This window comes from Salvelinus namaycush, chromosome 33 (genome assembly GCF_016432855.1).
Source record: "Salvelinus namaycush isolate Seneca chromosome 33, SaNama_1.0, whole genome shotgun sequence".
Classification (NCBI taxonomy): domain Eukaryota; kingdom Metazoa; phylum Chordata; class Actinopteri; order Salmoniformes; family Salmonidae; genus Salvelinus; species Salvelinus namaycush.
In genome coordinates, this window is record NC_052339.1 from 23,051,598 (window position 1) to 23,077,932 (window position 26,335).

Below are 26,335 nucleotides of genomic sequence, written 5' to 3' on the forward strand. Positions count from 1 at the left end.
TTAAATTATTGTACAAAATTCTTGCAACTAATAGAATGTTATATATATGGGGGATACAATCTTCCCAGCTCTGTAGATTCTGCTGTGAGGAGGCAGAGTCATTAGACCATTTATTTTGGTATTGTCCGCATGTAGCTCGTTTTTGGTCACAGGTCCAGGAATGGTTGAAGAATTGCAACATTTGCGTAGAACTAACGCTACAGATAGCAATACTGGGGGATTTGAAAAGCCATAGTCAATCAATCAATAATATAATAATTATTTTAGCAAAAATGTTTATTTTTAATTTACAATCCGTGGAAGCTATGAGAATAGGAAGATTCAAATCTTTTGTGAAGCATCACAGCACAGTTGAAAAATATATGGCAAATAAAAATCCGAAATGGATGATGTTGGAAGATAGATGGGAAAGGTTGAGTGGAGCTGAAGGGTGGGACTAATAACAAGATAAACAATGTAGGGCATACGGGATCTGTGAAATGTGTATAGGTGCGGAGCTATTGTGAAATAGCACAGTTACAAGTGGAAATCAAACTGGATGGACAACAGAAATAGAGGAAGGACTAAGAACAAACAAGAGAGAACTATTATAAAGTAGACTGTGTCTGTAAAATGTGTATAAGATGTATAAATTGAAGGTAAAAACAGAAATGTTTATCAGTTTACTCCAATTGGGGGATCGGTGGTAGGGTTTGCGGGGAATAATAATAAAGGTATACTCTTTAAAAAAGTATGTATGTCTATGTAGGTATGTGTATGTATATATGTGTATATGTATGCATACGTGAATGGATATATATATTTACCCAAAAAAATATGGGGGATTGGAAATGATGCAGACAATTACATTGGAAGCAACATTCTTTCCGCAATATTAAGCTGATCCACCCCCCAAAAAAAAAGAAAAAAAAAAAAAAAAACACCGCTGTAGCTCGGCCACCTTCTACCTCAGATGCGGAAGGTCAACAAAAATACAGACATCTCTAGCTTAAACAGACCGATTTGGGTGGGGATTTGTTTTTATTATTTATTTATTATGCCTCAAGTGGAGCATGGTAGATTTCTTCTTATTTGTATATAAAAAAAAGAATATGCCCAGCTTACGAGGCACCTTGATTCGAGGCCTGAGGCAATTGCCTCCTCTGCCTAATGGCAAGTCTGTCAGTGTGTGTATACTCCAGTGAGTGGAAACACATTGCTGTTGTGTGTGAGCTGAACGTCTCTTGCCTCCAGTACTATAGCTCTCCAGAGGCCTACCTCAGAGCCGGCCTATGTCTTCCTCTCCCTTTTGCGGAGAAGTTGGGGTACAGTCATGCTCAAGTATGGTTGTCATGTCTTGACACAACAATTATGTTCCTTACAGTCCATCTGCAGCTCACTGCTCAGTGTCTAGACTGCAGAGTAGCTGAGTCCCCATGGCACTGCCTCAGTGTATACACCGAGTGTACAAAACATTACGAACACCTTCGTATTATTGAGTTGCACACCCTTTTACCCTCAGAACAGCCTTGATTTGTCAGGGCATGCTGGCCCATGTTGACTTCTATGCTTGTTGGCTGGGGGCTGGATCATTCTTGAAACACATGGGAAACTGTTGAGTGTGAAAAACCTAGCAGCGTTGCAGTTCTTGACACTCAAACCGGTGCACCTGGCACCTACTATTTATCATAGCCCGTTCAAAGGCACTTAAATATTTTGTCTTGCCCATTCACCCTCTGAATGGCGCACATACAGAATCCATGTCTCAATTGTCTCAAGGCTTAAAAATCCTTCTTTAACCTGTCTCCTCCCTTCCATCTACACTGATTTGAAGTGGATTTAGTGACATCAATAAGAGGTTATAGCTTTCACCTGGTCAGTCTGTCATGGAAAGAGCTCCTAAAGTTCCTAATGTGTTTTTACACTCAGTGTAGACTGATGGAGGGGTTGAGGACAAAGGATGTTTTCCATTAGAGGTCGACTATCAGTTTAATATTGGCCGCAGCTGAGCCTATACTGTAATACAGAGCTTAGCTTCTCATCATAGTGGACACTGGCCAGAGAGAGTCCCTCCGATTGGCTGGTGTGGGAGGAAATCCACTGTGATAGGCTAATCTGCATCCACCATTAGTGCTGCATCCGTACACATGACCACCGCTGCACTGCCTGACATCTGTGTCATGGTGAGGAGGTGGTAATCCTGAAGGCAGGGACCAAGCTGGACTAAACTGTGTGTGTGTGTTATAGACAGTGCATCTCGTGAGGAGGTGGTAATCCTGAAGGCAGGGACTAAACTGTGTGTGTGTGTGTTATAGACAGCGCATCTCGTGAGGAGGTGGTAATCCTGAAGGCAGGGACTAAGCTGGACTAAACTATGTGTGTGTGTGTTATAGACAGTGCATTTCGTGAGGAGGTGGTAATCCTGAAGGCAGGGACTAAGCTGGACTAAACTGTGTGTGTGTTATAGACAGTGCATCTCGTGAGGAGGTGGTAAACCTGAAGGCAGGGACTAAACTGGACTAAACTGTGTGTGTGTGTGTTATAGACAGCGCATCTCGTGAGGAGGTGCATCATGTGTACCCCGACCCCCCCAGTGATGAACACAGTCTGGACATCCAGCAGCAGGCTCTGCTCAGGGAGCAACAACGCAGGATCAGGAACATGAGGAGAGGAGAAGAGTCAGGTCAGTCTCGCACGCACGCACGCACAGACAGAGAGAGACAGAGAGAGAGACACACACACACACTGTTCTTAATGCGTCTCTCCCATCCTGACAGACTTCTTTGAGCCGTATGTGGAGCGTCAGCCTCGTTATCATCCTGTGAGTTCACTGTTCTCTTGTTACATCTGAGCCAGCTTCCTCTGGCCGCTCCTGGCTGGGGAAACTCATGTCTGACTTGGTCCAGACTGAGGTTTTTCTGGGTGTCTGACTGGCTGTTATTCTGTGTCTATCCTGTCAGAGGGAGAAGCCAGGCCAAGACCACCAGAGAGTCTGTTTATTGGAGTCAGAGAGCGCTTTTATTGGTGAGCCTGCTGGGCATACAGCCTGTTTTTATTGGTGAGCCTGCTGGGCATACAGCCTGTTTTTATTGGTGAGCCTGCTGGGCATACAGCCTGTTTTTTTAGAGGAGGTGTGGCCTGGTGTTGTCGGTGACCGAACAAATATTCTCCTGAGGATGTGCTTACTGGAAAGAAATTAATAGTGATACATTGGGGTACAGTATTACAATGAAGTGGATATGGGATGAACACACACACACATACAGCCAATTGAGGGGAGGGGCATTGTGCACGATCTGGGTAGCTGCCAGTGCCAACACGGCACATGTGAAGCCAATGGCACCTACACAGCTGGTGCCAGTCCTGCGAGAGGGCAGAGAGCCTGTGCCAGCTGCATGGTGGGTTTAGCAAGACCGGACTGAGAGAGGAAGGTAGGAAGGGAATGTGCTGCAGCTGCTATAGTGTTAACCCCCAAATATTGCCCTCACTTCATATTTTTACCACTGCTGTAGCATGTTCATTTTAAAGAGACTTGGAGTAATAGCAATTCAGTCATCTAACCTTGCTTGTTTGTGAATGTGTTACTGTGCCGTGTCCTCAGATTACCCCAATGGTGACACAGGGTCCCCATCCCCAACGCAAGCCCAGGTTAACCTGAGGTCCAGACAGCCCTCAGCCCAGGAGAGGGAGAGCAGGAGGCCCGCCAGGAGAAGAGACTTTGAGGATGTAAGAGTCTATTCCAGAGGAGTGAAAGAAAGGCCTGTAGCTTCAGAAGAGTCCTCATTACATAATTAGTGCCACTTCAACAGCTCTTTAATGAGTCCATTTGAGACAGGCTTTGGGGAAAGGATTCTAGTGAAGATAATACACAACCGTCCCTCTTTTCTAGGTTTTAGAATTAGAAGATAAGGGGAGATGAACAAACACATGTTCTGGGCGGAAGGAACACGATCAGGCTTTCAACTCGTTCAAGCTGGGGAGTGCAGCAGCAGTTTTCCTCTTCATGTCAGTCATTGCAGAAATGTCCAGTTTATCAACTAGCCCATGTTAGCTAACATTTTTTAGCCCATCGATTTTGTTGAGTCACTCAGATATCACATAAGACCTGCAAAATGTGCTCTCCGCTAACAAGAGGGATGTGAACAGTTTGTGTCATGGACAAGTGTATATTCTCTCTGCAGTCTTTAGTAACCTGCTGTACTGAGAGATGTTGTGATGTTTCCATGTTGTGGTCCAGGACATGGTGACTCCCAGTGGTCAGAGGGATGACGAGGGCCAACCGGATGCCCAGTCTCTATTCTCTGTGGCCAGCCTGAACCTTGAGGGGGTTAAGGACCGCAACCAGAGACGCATCCGCAGACTGGATGACTTCAACGACCACGACTGGAGATCAGGTGAGAGCGACAGGGAGTGACATATGACCTCTGACATCACATGTCTTTGTGGTTTACTTTATTACATTAAAGTACAGAACAGTTATAGACAAGGACATTCAATTCTACATTTAAAAAATATATAATTATTTAACCTTTATTTAACTAGGGAAGTCAGTTAAGAACAAATTCTTATTTACAATGACGGCCTACCCCGGCCAAACCCGGGCGACGCTGGGCCAGTTGTGCGCCGCCATATGAGACTCCTAATCACGGCCGGATGTGATGCAGCCTGGATTCGAACCAGGGACTGCAGTGACGCCTCTTGCACTGAGATGCAGTGCCTTAAACCGCTGCGCCACTCGGGAGCCCAAATAAAAATATTTATATATTGGAAAGACGCCAAGAGACAACAAAACTACTATTCATATACACTACGAGTCAAACATTTGGATACACCTACTCATTCCAGGGTTTTTCTTTATTTTTACTATTTTCTACATTGTAAAATAATAGTGAAGACAAACTATGAAATAACACATGGAATCATGTAGTAACCAAAAAAGTGTTAAACAAATCATATTTTACATTTGAGATTCTTCAAAGTAGCCACCATTTGCCTTGATGACAGCTTGTACTTTCTTGGCATTCTCTCAACCAGCTTCATGAGGAATGCTTTTCCAACAGTCTTGAAGGAGTTCCCACTTATGTTGAGCACTTGTTGGCTGCTTTTCCTTCACTCTGCGGTCCAACTTATCCCAAACCATCTCAATTGGGTGGAGGCCAGGTCCTCTGATGCAGCACTCCATCACTCTCCTTCTTGGTCAAATTTATTTAGTACTTTTTTGGTTACTTCATGATCCCATATGTGTTACTTCATAGTTTCGATGGCTTCACTATTATTTTACAATGTAGAAAATAAAGAAAAACCCTTGATTGAGTAGGTGTGTCAACTTTTGACTGGTACTGTGTGTGTATATATATATATATATATATATATATATATATATATATATACAGTATAGTTAAACTAGATCTTTAGAAAGAGGAGAGGCACTGTCATACAGTAACCTCTAGTGGCAGAGCGTTCCATGATGGCATAGCTATAGATCACAGGCGGCTGGTTGCACCTTAATTGGATGGGCTCATAGTAATGGCTGGAACGGAATGAATACAATGGTATCGAACACATCAAATACACAGTTTCCATGTGTTTAATACCATTTAATTCACTCCATTCCAGCTATCATTATTATGAGTGTCCTCCCCTCAGCAGCCTCCTGCGCTCTATATATAACTGAATAGAGGGAGAGGACAAGGTTGTCCTCATCCTTAATGCACCAAGAACTGCAAATCATTCACTGCTGCAACAATAGAGGCTTTTTGGTAGATTCCTTTCTAAAATAAATTACATGATAAATGCAGATCTAGGTATCTCACGTTAGGATTGGGCCATCAGGTGTCTTTCTGTGTGAATGACAAGGCTCTCTGGTCTCCAGGAGGGCTGTCAGCCGACGAAGGGGACCACCTCTCGCTGCGGTCCACCCCATACCACCCGGACAGGCGTGTGTCTGTGGAGACGGTTGCCACGGAGCCCTGGCTGCGGCCTGGCACATCAGACCCGCTGAAGCGGTTAGGGACTGGTCAGAACCGGAGAGAGAGGCCGGTTACTAGAGACATCCTGGACGGGGATGGGCCCTCCACCTACCATGGATGACCTGTGACCTTTTTAGGTCTGTTGACCTCTCATCTACACATAGGATCCCTTTCTAGTGCACTACTTCTGACTAAAGTCTGTGCCCTTGATTTCAAAGCCAAAGAGGTGTATTTTCTATATGCAGTCGATACCTACATGGGCTATTTCTGTCTCGGGATCAGATGAGCGCAAAAAAACATCATGTTTGTGCTTTTTACTCCGAAAAAAAAATATGAATGTAGCTTATGTGTATCCATTTTGAATCTATTAAGACGTCTCCTCTGGGGGCTGAATGGAGATGAGAGCGGTAGTAGCAGAGATATTTCAGTCTCTGTATACAACGGCTTTAGCCTGGGTACCAGTCTCTAGCTAACATTCCACTCCTTGCCACTCCTTGTCATTGCCAAAGAGACTGGCCTTTTGGGCAATCTCAACGTTCAATATGCAGCCGGATTTACAGCGCAGTTGGAAACATGAATATTTTCCATGACAACGTTCTGGAACATGAGGTGCGTGCAAATTTGACGCCATATAGAATTAAAATTGGTGGATTAATAGCTCAGCCTATGGATTCATTTCAAATTTACACATCTGTCTTCACTGTTCCCTTCTTGCGCAATTCATGCATCATTCATCTCCACTGGGCCCTCTTCCATCCTCTGTATTCCTTTTATAGCTCTTGAACCAGTAGCCTAGCCCAATGTCCCAGCAGTAGCAATATACAATAGTTTGGTCACTTATTTTGAGAAATAGAAAATATATTTTGTGTTGCTCAAAATAATATATAAATATTTGAGGAAAGAAGTGCCTTGCTCTTGCTTGCTGGATATGAAATAGGCTACAGCGTTCACAATGAACTGCTGGGGAAGTTTGAATGGCGAGAGCTTCTCTGGTGTGACGCGATCACATTGGCTGGTGGTAAACATGAAATAAACGTAAATCCTCTGTTCTCCCAGCGCCCAATGTTTGTTTACAATGACATATTACGTCAGAAAGCCCAATGTTTGTTTACAATGACATGTTACGTCAGAAAGCCCAATGTTTCCAATCGAATGTATGAATGAAGTTTTCCTATCAGTCTAATTTGCATTAAACATTGTGATTGGAGGATAGCTGTGAGGCTTAGAAAATCAGGACAAATCATCTGAGCTCATTAATGATGATATAATGTTCATATTTGAAGATTGCCGAATGGCCAGTCTCTTTGGCAAGGAGTGGAATGTTAGCTGAAGAGACTGGTACTCCAGCTACAACGGCTCCATGTAGTGAGGAGGAGCAAGCAGCATCAGTGAGTGTCTGCTCTGCTCAGAGTGAAGCCAGTAGACAGTGAAGAATTCCTGAGCTGCACCACTCAGAGATACTGCAGTAGGGCTACGGTATGGATGATGGCTAGGCTCTGGTCTGCCAATCTTTTGAATGTACTTTGGCAAAATTAATGTATATTTAAAACGTGAATCTGATGTTGAAATGTTTGTATCAAGTAAAGATGTGATTATATATATATATAGAAAGATTTAGGGTTTTAAAAATAAATTATTTTAATAATCTTGCCTTTGTCCAGGCTGGTCCTTGAAGCTTAGTCCTTTCCTCGTGAGTTAGACTCATATGGGTCGTTCCACGACGAGTGTCTTTTGTGTCCCTTTGATATTTTAAGTAGAAATTGTGAACCAATATTACATTTTAAAAGCCTGTTATATTAAATGAAGTGCCCTTTTAATATAGACCACATGCAGGGTTGAATAATTCTGTAATAAATTCAGCAGATGGACATGTCCCTCTGTCAACCCACTTAATCCCAAGATTTCACCATCATACATCTGTCCCTCATTTTAAGGTCAACCCTGTTATGTGAACTCTAGTTTTAATATGGTAAAACTATTCCTTAACTACTGTTTTCGAAAGTGACATTGAACATTAGTCAAATCATGGCTGTTTTGTGTTGGAAAACTGAGCGGGTCGCGCATGACGTCAACCCTGTTACCCAGCAAGTTCCTATTTTTCTTGCATTCAATTGCCACTCCCTGTTGCACACAAGCATCCATTCCCCTGTTCACGAAGGGATTAAGAGATTATTTGACAATACAACCACACGTGGATAACACATTTAAAGTCATCAAGGATGACAGTTTGAAGATTAAATCATCAACCCTGTTACTTTATATGCACTTATTTAACCTCTTGAGATGGGAATACTTGTTTTTTTATGAAGTTTAACATGTGCTATTTGACAGAATGTTAAAATTAGATGGAACATTTTTTTGGGGGGTGGACCAAGTCACACTTCTTAAAAAGGCATGGAATTGGTGGAACGACCCATATAGTCCAATCAAATCAAAATGGCCGAACAAATCAAGTTCAAAAACTTTATTGACCTATAACCTGATTAAAATGTCGGATGATGACCAGTTTTGTACAGAAAGTTGTACAGAAGTCTTTTTTTTCAACATAGAAAACTGTACATTGCTGTACCATATACATTTTGTTTCCTACATCTGTGAGCAAGGAATGCGTCCCATTCACAAGTCTTCTTTTAAAGCACAGTTAACATTATTCTTAATTTACTCTATACATACAGCATGTCCCCAAACAAAAGAAAAAGGAAATTAAATATATTATGAATTTATTCAAATTTGTACACAGTGGAAACTAACTTGAAACATGGAAACAGACCAGTGATCCAGAAGCACCTCACACCAGCGGCCTATTCAGAAGCATTGCAGATAGAAATGTTGTATATAGAGCTGATAATTCCTTGTAGTATATGACAATCATATCTACACAATACATTTCTATCTTGAACGTTGGAACCTCCTGAACGGGCCCCTAGTTGCTCTCCTTTTTTCCAGTTTTAGGAGTCCCAGTTATCGACTATCAGTTAAAAAGTCTCAGAACATATCAAATGGAATAACTTTCTGCCGTGTCGTCATTCAATTACAAACTGCAGGACAGATGGTTCAGTCAAAATAAATAATCGCAAAAATCTTCAATAAAAAGATCAAGTGCAGCAGAATACAGAAAAAAATTTAACTAAATAAAATCCAGTGTTATGAGATTACATTACAAAGCGCCGTTTCTGTAGTTCATTTTTAATCCACAGGGCTATTGGTGTTAACGTTAGCCATCAGTGGTGCAGCCAGGAAAATATCAGAATTATTATTGAGTAAGAAATGTCACGTTTCACATTACTGAATATTTGTCATTTGCATTGCATGATGTACGTGTAGCCATTTCATTCTCAAGAGTAGCTTGTAAGGATACAGTCATGTCAAGAAGCAGTACCTTTTGAAATATATTTGACTCTTCTGAGTCAGAAAGGTGGGTAGGCCAATTGTATAATCATAGTTATTCTGCAGTCGTCAGTAGAATTGGAGAATTAGATCTTCACACAATGCCAAGCCATTCTTCCAGTGATATGAGGGGCTTCGGGTAGAAGTTGCCCATAGGATCTAAGATCAGCTTGACCTCACAATATCCTAACCTTAACCATAAGGGGATGCAAAAACTGGCCTTCGATCAGTTTCTAGGGGCAACTTCAACCTACTCTGAAATGAGAGGGGGCATTTCCTGTCACATGACCAGTCAGGTTCACAGTAGAGATCCCTGGCAGTTTCCTGTACCGTTAGTGGGGGATTCTGGGTAACTGCCAAATCCAGAGGGGGTGAAGTCTGGTCAGATGCACCCCTTGTAGTACCCTGGGGGATGGGAGACCATAGTCCTAAAGGGTTTGTAGACAAACCCAAGGCAAGGACTTCCAGAGTTCCCTATCCAGAGGTCTCGGTGCTAGCCCGCTACAAGTGCAACATCACTGGGCTTCCTCTCCAGCCACCTCCCCTCTCTCCACCTCAACTTCCAGCCCTGGTTCTGGCAATGGTTCTTGTTCCGGCTGGGAGGTGTCAGGCAGCTGGGCGATCTGGAACACGATCCCGATGCGTAGGTAGAACTTGCGCAGCACGGACCGCAGTTCTGGGATAAGATCAATCTGCATGATCTCACACAGCAGAAGGTAGTACCTGGACGCATGGGCCTTGAACTGGGGACCAAGAGAGAGAGACAAAACATCTACATACAGATTGATATCCATACAAAGACAGGGTTAGTTCTCCTTGAACATGTCACTGACAATGGCCTGTCAATGTTGTTAATGGTTGAGATCCTTACCCTGTCGTCACTGATCTTCAGGACCTTGGTGAGGAAGAGGAGGAGCAGGTTGGTCCAGGCTTCTCTGTGGCTCTCTGATGTTAGAGTCAGGAAGTAGGCTACTGCCTCACTGCACACACTAGAGGGAAATAGGGAGAGATCATGATAACATGACTCATTAGCCATATGAAAACTGTTCAGTGACACAGAATTAAGATGCGATTCACTAATTAATTAGCGCCAAGACTTATTTCACTGCCAATGTGAAATTATTTGACGGGTTGACTCTACACCAGCCACAGGGAGAGGAGCAGCCATGACCTCAGCATTTCCCTCTGTCCTCTAGCCCTCACCCTGGACCTTTCCTCAGAACCGCCATCTGCCAGCCCTTCATCCCTCCACCTCCTCCTCCTCTCTTTCCCATCTTCCAGTTCCCCTACACTCCATGACCTAGTCACCTCCCAAATCTGTTTAGTTCTTTTAGAACACTGCCATAATCAACCCTGCAGTGCTGCTGCAGTCTCCTCTAGCATGCCCTGCTATGTTGTGTGGTATGTCAGTTTGCTGCTGCAGTCTCCTCTAGCATGCCCTGCTATGTTGTGTGGTATGTCAGTTTGCTGCTGCAGTCTCCTCTAGCATGCCCTGCTATGTTGTGTGGTATGTCAGTTTGCTGCTGCAGTCTCCTCTAGCATGCCCTGCTATGTTGTGTGGTGTGTCAGTTTGCTGCTGCAGTCTCCTCTAGCATGCCCTGCTATGTTGTGTGGTATGTCAGTTTGCTGCTGCAGTCTCCTCTAGCATGCCCTGCTATGTTGTGTGGTATGTCAGTTTGCTGCTGCAGTCTCCTCTAGCATGCCATGTTATGTTGTGTGGTATGTCAGTTTGCTGCTGCAGTCTCCTCTAGCATGCCCTGCTATGTTGTGTGGTATGTCAGTTTGCTGCTGCAGTCTCCTCTAGCATGCCCTGCTATGTTGTGTGGTATGTCAGTTTGCTGCTGCAGTCTCCTCTAGCATGCCCTGTTATGTTGTGTGGTGTGTCAGTTTGCTGCTGCAGTCTCCTCTAGCATGCCCTGTTATGTTGTGTGGTATGTCAGTTTGCTGCTGCAGTCTCCTCTAGCATGCCCTGTTATGTTGTGTGGTGTGTGTCAGTTTGCTGCTGCAGTCTCCTCTAGCATGCCCTGCTATGTTGTGTGGTATGTCAGTTTGCTGCTGCAGTCTCCTCTAGCATGCCCTGTTATGTTGTGTGGTGTGTGTCAGTTTGCTGCTGCAGTCTCCTCTAGCATGCCCTGCTATGTTGTGTGGTATGTCAGTTTGCTGCTGCAGTCTCCTCTAGCATGCCCTGCTATGTTGTGTGGTGTGTCAGTTTGCTGCTGCAGTCTCCTCTAGCATGCCCTGCTATGTTGTGTGGTGTGTCAGTTTGCTGCTGCAGTCTCCTCTAGCATGCCCTGTTATGTTGTGTGGTGTGTGTCAGTTTGCTGCTGCAGTCTCCTCTAGCATGCCCTGCTATGTTGTGTGGTGTGTCAGTTTGCTGCTGCAGTCTCCTCTAGCATGCCCTGCTATGTTGTGTGGTGTGTCAGTTTGCTGCTGCAGTCTCCTCTAGCATGCCCTGCTATGTTGTGTGGTGTGTCAGTTTGCTGCTGCAGTCTCCTATAGCATGCCATGTTATGTTGTGTGGTGTGTGTCAGTTTGCTGCGCATCTTTGTGACAGTACAATCCAGTGAGTGTTCCCTTTCTCCCTCTCCGGCTCTCTCCCCCCTTCTTTCTCTCTCTCCCCCTCACACACGAATGCACAGAGACCGACAACCTAAGAGTTTCCTGCTAATCTAGACACTGCCTTTAATACAAAGTGAATCGGAAAGAGACAAGATGATAGCTACTTGGTTATCCTCTAAAAGAGACAAGGCGATGACAACTGTGTTGACTCGGTAATAACAGCGGCATCCTGTCTGTTTGTGGATCCATATACAATACCCACTATCCATTCCAGACATTTCAGTTAGCTGTCACATTTAGACAGGCTGTCTAAATGAGTGGAGAGAGTGGGAGTCATCGACTGTTGGCGATACATCAACACAATCTGACTCAGTCATTCTCTTTCAGGACCAATTTATTTTGTTTCCCCTCTCGCTTTGGTGGATAATTCCATTTTGCGTCGGCGACTGACTTCTCTATTCCCTAGTAAACAGAGGCGTGACTCTGTCTCAGTCCCTCGGACAGCTGTGGTCAGGGTCAGGACAGAGCACCGGTGTCGTATTGAGATGCGTGTCCACACCCCCCCATTCAACCCTGCTCCCCTCTAATGACATGGACTGATCAATGCCTGCCCTCTCCCAGCAGCCTGTCCTCTCCCAGCAGCCTGCCCTCTCCCAGCAGCCTGCCCTCTCCCAGCAGCCTGTCCTCTCCCAGCAGCCTGTCCTCTCCCAGCAGCCTGCCCTCTCCCAGCAGCCTGTCCTCTCCCAGCAGCCTGTCCTCTCCCAGCAGCCTGTCCTCTCCCAGCAGCCTGCCCTCTCCCAGCAGCCTGCCCTCTCCCAGCAGCCTGCCCTCTCCCAGCAGCCTGTCCTCTCCCAGCAGCCTGCCCTCTCCCAGCAGCCCTTCATAAATAACAGGCGTCTGACATGCCCTTGCTCCCCCTCATGAAAAATTATGAAAGTTGTTTATTCTGGTAGATAGCTGCCTGCTGCCTGGTTCTTAAATACTCCAGACGTTCCATTTATAGGATTTCAATAAAAGTGATGTTTGCAGAGAGTTCCACCCACAACAAAGCAGCAAATTAGTTATAAAATATTTTTGTAAATCGAGAGCACATTCTGGGCATCCTTCAGACATATGTGAAAATACAGTAATTCCCCCCCATCACACACAGCTCCATGAGGGAGGTTTGTGTGTGCAGTGAGAGGATGATCAGGGATTGTCGTGACATGGTGAAAGGCTCGTTAGTGAGAGGGAGAGGAGCAGAACAACAGCAGGAAGCAGTAGAAAAGAACTGCAGAGTGCATTTGTATAGTTTGACAGGCGCCATTCAGTGATATGGTGGTGAGGCGTGGCGGTCCTTCCTTACTTGAGCAGCCGTCTCTGGACCTCCTCCCAGGCAGTCTGACGGCTGTCGTCAGTGTACATCCGGAACAGGATCCTCAGGCCACACGCCAGACTGCTGGTCTCCTGCTTCAGCAGATTGGGCTTTGACTTCCCTTTAAAACCTGGAACAGACAGAGAGAGAGTGGTTACTGCCCGTTACAGTCACAGAGAGGCCCATCACCATAAGGGAGTACAAACGGGGGACATTGTGCCAATTGTTCAAAGAATTCCATTTGAGATTCATAACATCACTCTTCTACTTCATATCATTCTAGCAGATTCCTCGGGTGGTGCACTGCAGAGCCATAGATGGACGCTGGTATAACCGCCTCTGTTCTGGTGCAGTGACCCACCTGCCTTCCAGAGAGTGGTCCTCTGCTCGTTGTTGGCGTTGAAGGCTTTGGCGAAGCGGTGGGACTCCAGCAGACAGTCCAGCAGCTTGAACAGCTGTTCTGAGGTCAGGTAGCGGTACATTCCCTGGTCCTGGGTATCCACTAGTATGTCTGCTGCGTCCAGAGAATCTCTCTGGAGAGGACCAACACATACATACACAACCATTAAACAACCAAACACAACCAAACACATACAGAGCCTTCTCACTTCTTTGTTGTCAATAGATTCCTCCTTCCTTAACAACTACTACAATAAGAACATATAGTAGATCAGCGTTTCCCAAACTTGGTCCTGGGGACCCCAAGGGCTGCACGTTTTGGTTTTTGCCCTAGCACGACTCAAATAATCAAAGCTTGATGATGAGTTGATTATTTGAATCAGCTGTGTAGTGCTGGGACAAACACCTAAACGTGCAGCCCTTAGGCCCAGGCCCGGGAAACGCTGAAGTAGATACATTTAACATTTTCAATGATCAGTCCATCTAGCCAAACTACTGAAAATTAATTCAGCAAGAACAAACATTTTAGCAAGAAATGTGACCTTCCCCAAAGTTCTGAACCAGTGATGCCTCTCATCCTCCACATAGGGAGTGAGCCGTTACCTGTGCAGCAGCCAGGTTCTCAGCGTCTTCCTTCCTGCTGGTCGCAGGGAAGAAGACCATGTTGTCTATGGTCTGGATCAGCTCCAACTGCACCACACACTTAATGAGCAAGGCTGAGAATAACCTCTGCTCCTGGATCTCTGTGGAACACACACACACGCACACGCACACAAATAATGAGCATAAGGTTGAAAAACACTCCAGTTGTACAAGGCGTAAAAGTGAGAGACACACTAACTTATAGGGGTCCTGTTTCTGGGGCCATCCTCATAAATGCCTGTGCTGTACTGACTCTGCCGCCGGGTCTCCATGGCAACCCTCTCTGCGCTGTTGATGGAATGCTGGTCCTCGGAATGGGACTGGATGTCCACGGACTTCTGGGAAATTGAGTCCTGAGGGCACATGGGCAGAAGTTATTTTGTCTGCATGGTACTGGGTTATGTTGCTGTACGGTCTAATCTGGCATAAGAGATACACCAGACTGACTGGAAGACCTACAGTACAGTCAGGGTTTGAAACATACCAGCTGTCTGTCTGATATGTCCTGTGGTGTCATGGGATCTCCCTCTGCTCCTGCTGGTCTCCATGTCAACAGCCTGACAAGAGGGCAGAGAGGTACGATATGTGACAGGACAGTGCTACTCTACTTTTACACAGCATGACAGTGTTATACCATACATTACCATACACAGACAGTATGATATCACTCTGTTAACTAAACAATGGTAGAAGTGACCACGGCCATTAAATACCACATCTCCCGTCCCTTCTTATTGGATGTTTCTTCATATGAAGTTTATACTGGGGCGGCAGGTAGCCTTGTGGTTAGAGCGTTGCACTAGTAACCGAAAGGATTGCAAGATTGAATCTCCTGAACAGTTAACCCACTGTTCCTAGGCCGTCATTGAAAATAAGAATTTGTTCTTAACTGACTCGCCTAGTTAAATAAAGGAAAATAAAATAAAAATATAAAAAAATTAAAATGACTGTCTCAGTGCTCTCCATGTTTACTATCACTATGGTCATCAATAACACAATCATCACAGACAATATTCCCAGATGAATCTCAGCGATATGAATAAAGCCTGCATCAGTATTTTACGCATGTGGGATGGTGGTCTTGAAGATGTCCAGCATGCAGTTACAGGTCTTGTCCCAGGTCTCCGGAGTAAACTTCTCTCCATTCAGGATGACCACGTTCTCCAGACAGTTGGTGCCTGACCGGGCCAACTGCTCATTATCTAGGCCAAGAGGGAGAGGAGGAGTCAAGAAAAGAGAGAGTGGAGAGAATAAGTGAGGGAGGGAGAAAGAAGAGTCAATTAATGTTGAGAGAGAAGGAGAACAGAAGAGAGGGAAGAAAGAGAGGGAAGAAAGGGAGGGGTGGGGATTGAACAGAAGAGGAAATAGTTCCCTACGCTGGTTTAGCAGTCCATACGCATCTGGATCACATATACCGCTGCAACATGGGTTCCAATCCCTCCTACTGCTATTTCACTACACTCTCTATCTATACTCTCTACCTCCTTCTTATCCAGTCTACCAAAAAGGAGAGGAAATATTAACCAAGAAAGAGGGATGGAGGTAAACCCAGGCCTGAATGGAGGTGTACTCGGTATAAACCCAGGCCTGAATGGAGGTGTACTCGGTATAAACCCAGGCCTGAATGGAGGTGTACTCGGTATAAACCCAGGCCTGAATGGAGGTGTACTCGGTATAAACCCAGGCCTGAATGGAGGTGTACTCGGTATAAACCCAGGCCTGAATGGAGGTGTACTCGGTATAAACCCAGGCCTGAATGGAGGTGTACTCGGTATAAACCCAGGCCTGAATGGAGGTGTACTCGGTATAAACCCAGGCCTGAATGGAGGTGTACTCGGTATAAACCCAGGCCTGAATGGAGGTGTACTCGGTATAAACCCAGGCCTGAATGGAGGTGTACTCGGTATAAACCCAGGCCTGAATGGAGGTGTACTCGGTATAAACCCAGGCCTGAATGGAGGTGTACTCGGTATAAACCCAGGCCTGAATGGAGGTGTACTCGGTATAAACCCAGGCCTGAATGGAGGTGTATTCGGTATAAACCCAGGCCTGAATGGAGGTGTATTCGGTATAAACCCAGGCCTGAATGGAGGTGTACTCGGTATAAACCCAGGCCTGAATGGAGGTGTACTCGGTATAAACCCAGGCCTGAATGGAGGTGTATTCGGTATAAACCCAGGCCTGAATGGAGGTGTACTCGGTATAAACCCAGGCCTGAATGGAGGTGTACTCGGTATAAACCCAGGCCTGAATGGAGGTGTACTCGGTATAAACCCAGGCCTGAATGGAGGTGTACTCGGTATAAACCCAGGCCTGAATGGAGGTGTACTCTGTATAAACCCAGGCCTGAATGGAGGTGTACTCGGTATAAACCCAGGACTGAATGGAGGTGTACTCGGTATAAACCCAGGCCTGAATGGAGGTGTACTCGGTATAAACCCAGGCCTGAATGGAGGTGTACTCTGTATAAACCCAGGCCTGAATGGAGGTGTACTCGGTATAAACCCAGGCCTGAATGGAGGTGTACTATGTATAAACCCAGGCCTGAATGGAGGTGTACTCTGTATAAACCCAGGCCTGAATGGAGGTGTACTCGGTATAAACCCAGGACTGAATGGAGGTGTACTCGGTATAAACCCAGGACTGAATGGAGGTGTACTCGGTATAAACCCAGGCCTGAATGGAGGTGTACTCGGTATAAGCCCAGGACTGAAGGTGGCTGTCTGTCCTCACCTTGCTGAACACACCAGTACAGCTGGGCCAGGATGTCATCCAGCAGGACGTCACTGAGAGACTCAAAGTACTGCGTGAACACGTCAGAGATGGCGTAAAGTGCGTGGTTACAGGTGGTTGTCATCCACTCTGCTTTCTGGCAGACCAAAACACCACAGAAGGGTTACAACGGTTACACCAGTGCCTCTGGGCATAATCTAGTCATTGTAGCAAGTGGTACTGGATACTAGTTGTACCCAGGGATTGGTGCTGTAAATTGTGGAACTAATGGTGTACATATGGAAATAGGCGTTGGTTACACAGGAGATAAAGCTGGGTCTTTGATGAATGGGTGTTGGGTATTTGGGATGTGGAGACTTGCCTCAGTTTGCTGCTCAGGCAGCTTCATGTTGTCAAAGATTCTGAAGACGATCCTGAACAGATCCTGCCACCAGTGTTTCTCAAAGGTGTGTCCATAGGTCTTCATCACCTCAAACATCACCGTCAGACCCCTGATACACACACACATTTACTCAACAGTACACCCTTACCATCAGTTCAGACTTAATTTTCCCATCTAGGATGGCACAGGACTGAAACTCTTCTCACCTGGTCCTGACGTCCAGTTTACACCTGTTGATGATGCAGGACAGCTCAAAGAGGATGGGGAACCACCCCCTCACCCACACCCGGTCCTCTGGGGCTACATTCATATCATCACTGGTATAGTCTTTGAACGCCTGCCAGAGAGAAAACAGGAGTGCTTACCACCATGCCCTGAGATGACACACCCATACACGGACATGCCGACAAACACTACCGTTTTAACGGTCTAAGCCGTATGTACGGTTCACTGGAGGCTTTCCCTGAAATTGCCCCACTGCCCATGCGCCCACACACGCACGCACACGTGCACACACCTAATCCCCTCCTCTCCTCTTGTCCACCCCCACACAAACAAACATAAAGCAGACAGTGGGGCTGGAGCATATAGACAAGAGACCTTGGGGAAAAGCACTGGCAGTAAGCACCATATTTTCTAACATGGTACATTTTCATATGCAAAGCTGTCATCAAGGCAAAGGGTGGCTACTTTGAAGAATCTCAAATATAACATATATTTAGATTTGTTAAACACTTTTCTGGTTACTACATGATTCCATATGTGTTATTTCATAGTTTTGATGTCTTCACTATTATTCTACAATGTAGAAAATAGTAAAAATAAAGAAAAACCCTGGAATGAGTAGGTGTGTCCAAACTTTTGACTGGTACTGTATATATACAGTCACAGTAGTCAGGTACTATGCCACTGTGTACTCTCTGTTTAGGGCCAAATAGCATTCTAGTTTCCTCTGTTTTTGTTAATTCTTTCCAATGTGTCAAGTAATCATCTTTTTATTTTCTCATGATTTGTTTGGGTCTAATTGTGTTGCTGTCCTGGGGCTCTGTGGGGTTTGTTTGTGTTTGTGAACAGAGCCCCAGGACCAGCTTGCTTAAGGGACTCTTCTCCAGGTTCATCTCTCTGTAGGTGATGGCTTTATTATGGAAGGTTTGGTAATCGCTTCCTTTTAGGTGGAATAATATATACACAGATATATCTCTAATTTGGGAGATGCTGTTACCCAGAGTGACTTACAATGTTTAGCTGGTAAGTCACAAGAAAAATATGAATGTTTGGGGACCAGTCATGGTCTAACATGAACAACTATGGGCAGTACCATTTGATGTTCAGCAATGACTGATTTGGGTTCAGGTCTTAACTATGAAACCTGGTAATAAACCCAGTCCAGTGTTTGTTTGTAACTGACCTGGGGCCTGTCAGAGACGTATTTGGCGCAGTGTCGGATGAGGCGGATGGCCTCCATGCTGGTGTCCGGGAAGGAGGCGTTGCAGGCGAACTCAGACAGACACTTGACTGCATCCTGGAAGGAGTCTATGGTGGCTGGGAAGTGCTTCTCAAATACATTCGCTGAGAGAAGAACAGAAGAAGATCAGAGGAAATGGATCAAATTGGAATCTGATGACTAAAGTTAACTGATCTGTCAATCAGAATTACATTCCATGGCCCTGTCATCAAAAATACTAAAATAAACAACTTGACGATTAAATATTAATCTAATAGTGAAACCATCATATTGAAAATAACATATTATAAGATAGAGACACTACAGATCAGATATGAAAGATCAGTTCTTAGCCCGAGGTGTGTGTATGTGTCTTAGTAACTCACTGGAGATGTGCCCCGTGGTCTGGAATGCTAGCTCTACGATGCTCTCGTCCTGGTCCGAGGCAGCCAGGTGGAACACTGAGAAGATGTTCTTCCAGCCCGACCGGATGTTCCCCGCCTGTGAGTTGACCATCTGGGCTATACAGCGCACCACCATGTCCCTGATCGTTGGAGATCTGGAGGAGCAGGAGGAGGACATATGGGTTATACTGTATGTGAAAGAAAGTTGGACTATGAGGAGGATCACCAATAGTGCAGTAGCAGTCAAAGTACAAGTACCCCTGCTACAGCCCTTTATTCAGCCCTTCTCATTTGTCCCCTTTTGGATGTTGTGACATACTGGTTTCCGACGGCGACTGTTGTCATAGCAAAGAGCTGGTCTATTTTTCCGGGCGCTTTGAAGAATGAGAGAGGACCAGCCTCTGCACAAAAGTACTCTCACACACTGGCTGAGTCTAATGAACACAGCACCACAGGGCGTCCATGGCTTTACGTGGCTCCCTGCCACTTCCTCTGAGCTGTAACACTCTTCTCACAGTAAGCCAGTGGTTGGATTTGGGACTGGTAGTTCTCCTTCACATCAATGAAAACAGCTTTTAACTCCAATTTGAATCAACTGCATCTGTGTCACAACTTCAACTCTGTTGTCTTTGATTTAGTTGCCAGAGTGCTATTCTCGTGTTCAAAACCAAGAAGAGATATTATATAAAATCCCAATCTCCATCTCGGGTTAGTTCTGACTAGGGATGTTGCGGTGACCGTATAACCTCCACACCGTCGGTCACGAGTCATGATGGCAGTCAAATTCCACGTGACCGTTTAGTCACGGTAATTAGGCTTCTCCAAGCTCTGATGCTGCTGATGGTCATTAGTAGCCTACAAAGCCTTCTAACTGCCTGGTACTCAGCACTCTATTGTCCCTCTAATCACTCTGACATCAATGCAAATGTCTTCGAAACAGGTGCATGATAATGGTCCATTCTAAATCCAAACAAATTTCACACATATATATTATTTAGTATATGTAATGACAAGATTAAATCAAGAATATTCTGATGAGTGAAAATATTAGCCTATCACTTGTGATTATATATTATCACTTGTGAATGATGCCCATCATAAGAAACTCCCTTTTTTTTGGCGACTTTTTCGAATCATAGTCACACACCTCATGTAGCCTAGCCCATAGGCCTGTATGTTTTGATAAGGTTTGTATCACAACTAAAGTGGTCAAATAACTTCTTAAAATTAAGCACATTAATCCACTTTACAAGGGGTTGAGAGCCTAACTGGCATACATAAGCAGCGAGTGAGTTTCAAGATTGGGGAAGATAATTTTCACCATAAAATGCACCTTTATAATAAAAGCATTACATGCATAATCACATTTGCAGTCACTTTTGATAATGGTGTTTTCAGCTAATGGAACATTCACGCTTAAAGGCTACTGCATCTGCGCATTGCTGCCCTTATAATGTGAAGAAATAGCCTAATAGTTTATCAGCATTTTAAGCTAAATGTTCTGATCTGTTGCGTCAGCCACATTGCGTAAAAGTGTTTTTGATGCTAGTGGTTGTATTAATTAATTTGGGATATATTGCATCCCACAACTGCCCCAGACTATGTTGGAAATATTTATTTCTCGCACAGAATAGGTCAACTTTTGTACAATGGGGGATAGTAGATCGACATAGGCTAGTGCTTTTGCTGTTTGTTAGGCCTACATATTTTGTTGGCTGACAAAAAGTAAATGTGGACAGTTCTTCCAATATCTTCAAAATGCACTTCGGAATTGGATAAGGACGTGCGCAGTTGTGTCCCCGATGTGTCTGTCTTCACTTGTAGCCTGTGAGAAAGACCCGATCACGTGATGGGAGAAGGACACCACTGGCCACAAAAAGCATGGATTTGTTTAGGGTGCATTACGGCCACAAAGGGGATGCTGCCGTGAAATTCAAGGCTTTATCAAGTGCTTGTCAAATTGTGAATGAGAAACTAATGAAGTGTGTACAAAAAACAAAGCAGATCTCATGCCTTTCAAGCGACTTTTTTCAAATCATCATTAGTCTCATCATGCAGCCTAACAATGTATTACACATCAAAACATATAGTCCAACATTTGTAGAACAACTAAAGTTAAATTAACTCTAAATTAAGCATATAGGAATACCTATTTCTTTGTTAACCGCACAACACAGAATAGCCACATGTGCGCACTCCCTCAAATCCTTTGGAGAAAATATTAATATTTTATTCAGCTTTGTTCAATTGTATTCTTCATACTATAAAAGAATACCATGCAAATCTTGTATGCTAAATGAACTAGTGTAGCCCACAGCCATTTGGCAGTCACGTGTGTTCCCTCTCCGGCCTCTAGGTCAACAGGCGGCTCGTTAGGGTGCACACCTGTCATCAGCGTTAGGCGCATAATGACACTCACCTGGACTCCATCACCTCCTTGATTATCTGCCCTATATATGTCACTCCCTTTGGTTTCTTCCCCAGTCGTCATTGCTCCTGTTTCATATTGGTGCACTGTTTGTGTTTCTTGTTTTGTTCATTTATCTGTTTAATGTATTCACTCCCTGATCTTGCTTCCTGACTCTCAGCAGACATCGTTACAGGCATAGCCATATCAGGACAACTCAGAGTATGCTATTCTGTTCTTCTGAAATAGACTACATTTTCTTCATATCATGCTTCTTTAGACCGGTCTAAAATAATGGATTTATTATGGTGTAGGCTATATAACATAGATTTATTAGACTTTGTAAAATGTAGATGTTCCAAAGGTCTGCATCAGTGGCTTGTAGGCTGTGCGTGGAAGCCAGGAGATGCTAAATGTGTTTGTTAATTAACGGTCAATTACTGTGAGACCGCCAGTTATTTGCTTGACAATCACCAACTGACAAAGTTTCGTGACAGCCACAGCCCTAGTTCTGACTGTCTGTTTGCTCCTCCTCAGAGAGCTGGGTGACACAGAGCAGTGACTCAGCCCTTACAGAAAGACCAGATTTCACATGTGGAGAATCGCATGTGTTTTTGGAACACTTCACGTGATCACGCAAAATTAATGTGTGTTTTTCCATAAGGGAGACTGGCTGACTGCAGCGCTAAGCGAGATAGGTGCTGAAATGTGAACCGCAGAGGTAAAATACAATACCGACCTTGTGACGCGAGACTACCACAGCCAAGCGCCTAGGCAACCAGCTTGTGTGTACATGTACCACCATAAACACACCTAAGCAAGCACAACCACAAGCATATTCATGCAATTATGCTAAACACCTGCACACTCAAATCAAATGTTATTGGTCACATACACGTGTTTAACAGATGTTATTGGTCACATACACGTGTTTAACAGATGTTATTGGTCACATACACGTGTTTAACAGATGTTATTGGTCACATACACGTGTTTAACAGATGTTATTGGTCACATACACGTGTTTAACAGATGTTATTGGTCACATACACGTGTTTAACAGATGTTATTGGTCACATACACGTGTTTAACAGATGTTATTGGTCACATACACGTGTTTAACAGATGTTATTGGTCACATACACGTGTTTAACAGATGTTATTGGTCACATACACGTGTTTACCAGATGTTATTGGTCACATACACGTGTTTAACAGATGTTATTGGTCACATACACGTGTTTAACAGATGTTATTGGTCACATACACGTGTTTAACAGATGTTATTGCAGGTGTAGTGAAATGCTTGAACCTGATTGAATCACAGGAGTCGATCAGGAATAACGTTTAAGGCAACATCCTCTTTACCTGTTCTTTTTCATGATGTGCTCGAAAGGCCTCAGAAAGTCCTTCTGGAACCTGAAGTTCGCCAGCTCTCCCTTCTCTAGAAACTTCATGGACAGCTGCCGGAGAGAATCCACAGCAAAGATAGCCACGTCCTCGTTGGGGTTACATCCAACCTGAACAGATAGACAGAAAGAAGTTTAACATCTCTACCCCAATCCCTGCAGTCATTTTGCAGTGTAACTACAGTTAGAGTGCAGTATAACTGCAGTACACTGCAGTTATTCTGCAATTACTGCGTCCAAAATACCACAGTTGACTGCAGTTACTGCACTTTTACTGCAGTTTCAAAACTGCAATCTTTTTTTGTAAGGGTAATGTCCTCTCCAAATCACTTTGTGTGTTCTCTGATAAACTAGACCCCAGTCAGAAACATAAGACATGCCGCACTTCAGAAACACAGCAGAAATCAGTGAAGTACTAAAGCCCTTAGATTAGATTCTTTAAGTCAGGTGTTGCTGAGGGCAATGTTACAACGACTGATTAACACCTGGTTAATCAGGTGTGTGGACTTTCAAGCCCAGTGTTTTCCCAACTCCGGTCCTCCAGTACCCCCTAACACAACACATGTTTGTTGTAGCCCCGGACAAACACACCCGATTCAACTCATTTAGGGCTTGATGATTAGTTGGCAAGTTGAGTCAGGCATGCGTGTCCGGGGGGGTACAACAAAAACATGTTCTGTTAGGGGGTACTGGAGGACTGGAGTTGGGAAACACTGATCTAGCCAACAACATGAATTGATCAATTAATGCAGAGGGGGAAAGAAACAGCTGTCCCTGACAACCAGAGTTGTGTAACCTTGCTTTAAGTAGAGAAATACATCCCAAGATGTCCACCTTGTTGAAGTGGTCTCCAATGACCTCCCAGATCCTGGACCACTGCAGTCTGATACGTCCCATGTTGTAGTAGGAGATCTCCACTATCTTCTGCAGGCTGAACATGCGGGGGTGTGTGGGCGAGGCCAGCTCATCCATAGACACAGCACACAACCAGCGCACAAAGTCCACTGAGAACACAGAGAAACCAGTGTTAGTCAACCATCAGGACTGCCATGGTACAATGCCAATACATCCACATCGGGTAAGGACATGATCAAATACTGTAATTGAATTCAGTTCCAATTTAGAACACTCACCAATTGCATTACCATCCAGTCTGGTAGAACCTGTGAATATTCTGCAAGAACAGAATCCATCATATTTAAAACATTTACAGTACATTTATTCACATGATTGAACAATGGCAGAGTTAAGACCCCAAACCAAACAGTGGTAATACAGCAGGATCTATAAGAGACTACTACAGTAACTACCTGTCTACAGCCACCACCACACTCTGGGAGCTGGTCTCTCCTATGGACTCCTGGATACTGAGGATCTGCTTCCGGTCTACTGTCCCACCTGCTGTGGACCACAGGACAGTCAGTCACATCTCCAGAGTCAAGCATGTTACCAAGCATCTCCAGCATCAAGCATGTTACCAAGCATCTCCAGAGTCAAGCATATTACCAAGCATCTCCAGAGTCAAGCATGTTACCAAGCATCTCCAGAGTCAAGCATGTTACCAAGCATCTCCAGCATCAAGCATATTACCAAGCATCTCCAGAGTCAAGCATATTACCAAGCATCTCCAGAGTCAAGCATCTCCAGAGTCAAGCATATTACCAAGCATCTCCAGAGTCAAGCATCTCCAGAGTCAAGCATCTCCAGAGTCAAGCATCTCCAGAGTCAAGCATATTACCAAGCATCTCCAGAGTCAAGCATCTCCAGAGTCAAGCATCTCCAGAGTCAAGCATCTCCAGAGTCAAGCATATTACCAAGCATCTCCAGAGTCAAGCATCTCCAGAGTCAAGCATCTCCAGAGTCAAGCATCTCCAGAGTCAAGCATCTCCAGAGTCAAGCATCTCCAGAGTCAAGCATCTCCAGAGTCAAGCATCTCCAGAGTCAAGCATCTCCAGAGTCAAGCATCTCCAGAGTCAAGCATATTACCAAGCATCTCCAGAGTCAAGCATCTCCAGAGTCAAGCATCTCCAGAGTCAAGCATCTCCAGAGTCAAGCATCTCCAGAGTCAAGCATCTCCAGAGTCAAGCATCTCCAGAGTCAAGCATCTCCAGAGTCAAGCATCTCCAGAGTCAAGCATCTCCAGAGTCAAGCATATTACCAAGCATCTCCAGAGTCAAGCATATTACCAAGCATCTCCAGAGTCAAGCATCTCCAGAGTCAAGCATATTACCAAGCATCTCCAGAGTCAAGCATCTCCAGAGTCAAGCATCTCCAGAGTCAAGCATATTACCAAGCATCTCCAGAGTCAAGCATCTCCAGAGTCAAGCATCTCCAGAGTCAAGCATCTCCAGAGTCAAGCATATTACCAAGCATCTCCAGAGTCAAGCATCTCCAGAGTCAAGCATCTCCAGAGTCAAGCATCTCCAGAGTCAAGCATCTCCAGAGTCAAGCATCTCCAGAGTCAAGCATCTCCAGAGTCAAGCATCTCCAGAGTCAAGCATCTCCAGAGTCAAGCATATTACCAAGCATCTCCAGAGTCAAGCATCTCCAGAGTCAAGCATCTCCAGAGTCAAGCATCTCCAGAGTCAAGCATCTCCAGAGTCAAGCATCTCCAGAGTCAAGCATCTCCAGAGTCAAGCATCTCCAGAGTCAAGCATCTCCAGAGTCAAGCATCTCCAGAGTCAAGCATCTCCAGAGTCAAGCATCTCCAGAGTCAAGCATCTCCAGAGTCAAGCATATTACCAAGCATCTCCAGAGTCAAGCATATTACCAAGCATCTCCAGAGTCAAGCATCTCCAGAGTCAAGCATATTACCAAGCATCTCCAGAGTCAAGCATCTCCAGAGTCAAGCATCTCCAGAGTCAAGCATCTCCAGAGTCAAGCATATTACCAAGCATCTCCAGAGTCAAGCATCTCCAGAGTCAAGCATCTCCAGAGTCAAGCATCTCCAGAGTCAAGCATATTACCAAGCATCTCCAGAGTCAAGCATCTCCAGAGTCAAGCATCTCCAGAGTCAAGCATCTCCAGAGTCAAGCATCTCCAGAGTCAAGCATCTCCAGAGTCAAGCATCTCCAGAGTCAAGCATCTCCAGAGTCAAGCATATTACCAAGCATCTCCAGAGTCAAGCATCTCCAGAGTCAAGCATCTCCAGAGTCAAGCATCTCCAGAGTCAAGCATCTCCAGAGTCAAGCATCTCCAGAGTCAAGCATCTCCAGAGTCAAGCATCTCCAGAGTCAAGCATCTCCAGAGTCAAGCATCTCCAGAGTC

The 26,335-nt window shown here is 44.9% G+C and overlaps 2 protein-coding genes across 6 annotated transcripts in view; one reads left to right on the forward strand and one right to left on the reverse strand.

The window, feature by feature from the left end:
* The window catches only part of LOC120027715 (centrosome and spindle pole-associated protein 1-like), a 33,723-nt gene extending 27,654 nt beyond the window's left edge, over positions 1 to 6,069 (forward strand). The window contains exons 19-22 of the mRNA XM_038972704.1: positions 2,525 to 2,662; positions 3,581 to 3,705; positions 4,217 to 4,373; positions 5,852 to 6,069. Coding sequence (XP_038828632.1) covers positions 2,525 to 2,662; positions 3,581 to 3,705; positions 4,217 to 4,373; positions 5,852 to 6,069 — 638 coding nt within the window. The remainder of the gene's footprint in view (positions 1 to 2,524; positions 2,663 to 3,580; positions 3,706 to 4,216; positions 4,374 to 5,851) is intronic.
* Positions 6,070 to 8,397: 2,328 nt separating this feature from the next.
* LOC120028102 (brefeldin A-inhibited guanine nucleotide-exchange protein 1-like) overlaps positions 8,398 to 26,335 on the reverse strand; it is a 112,391-nt gene continuing 94,453 nt past the window's right edge. For 2 of the 5 annotated variants that reach the window (XM_038973273.1, XM_038973270.1), the window contains exons 22-38: positions 24,379 to 24,469; positions 24,202 to 24,242; positions 23,903 to 24,072; positions 23,028 to 23,179; positions 19,235 to 19,407; positions 18,813 to 18,973; positions 17,611 to 17,741; positions 17,384 to 17,513; positions 17,023 to 17,158; positions 15,353 to 15,491; positions 14,774 to 14,846; positions 14,489 to 14,642; positions 14,251 to 14,390; positions 13,610 to 13,781; positions 13,240 to 13,378; positions 10,207 to 10,324; positions 8,398 to 10,107 (exon numbers count right to left, since the gene is read on the reverse strand). In XM_038973273.1, the coding sequence (XP_038829201.1) occupies positions 9,829 to 10,107; positions 10,207 to 10,324; positions 13,240 to 13,378; positions 13,610 to 13,781; positions 14,251 to 14,390; positions 14,489 to 14,642; positions 14,774 to 14,846; positions 15,353 to 15,491; positions 17,023 to 17,158; positions 17,384 to 17,513; positions 17,611 to 17,741; positions 18,813 to 18,973; positions 19,235 to 19,407; positions 23,028 to 23,179; positions 23,903 to 24,072; positions 24,202 to 24,242; positions 24,379 to 24,469 (2,399 nt within the window). In that variant the 3' untranslated portion in view covers positions 8,398 to 9,828. The remainder of the gene's footprint in view (positions 10,108 to 10,206; positions 10,325 to 13,239; positions 13,379 to 13,609; positions 13,782 to 14,250; positions 14,391 to 14,488; positions 14,643 to 14,773; positions 14,847 to 15,352; positions 15,492 to 17,022; positions 17,159 to 17,383; positions 17,514 to 17,610; positions 17,742 to 18,812; positions 18,974 to 19,234; positions 19,408 to 23,027; positions 23,180 to 23,902; positions 24,073 to 24,201; positions 24,243 to 24,378; positions 24,470 to 26,335) is intronic. The other 3 variants (XM_038973275.1, XM_038973271.1, XM_038973274.1) reach the window with 3 other exon arrangements.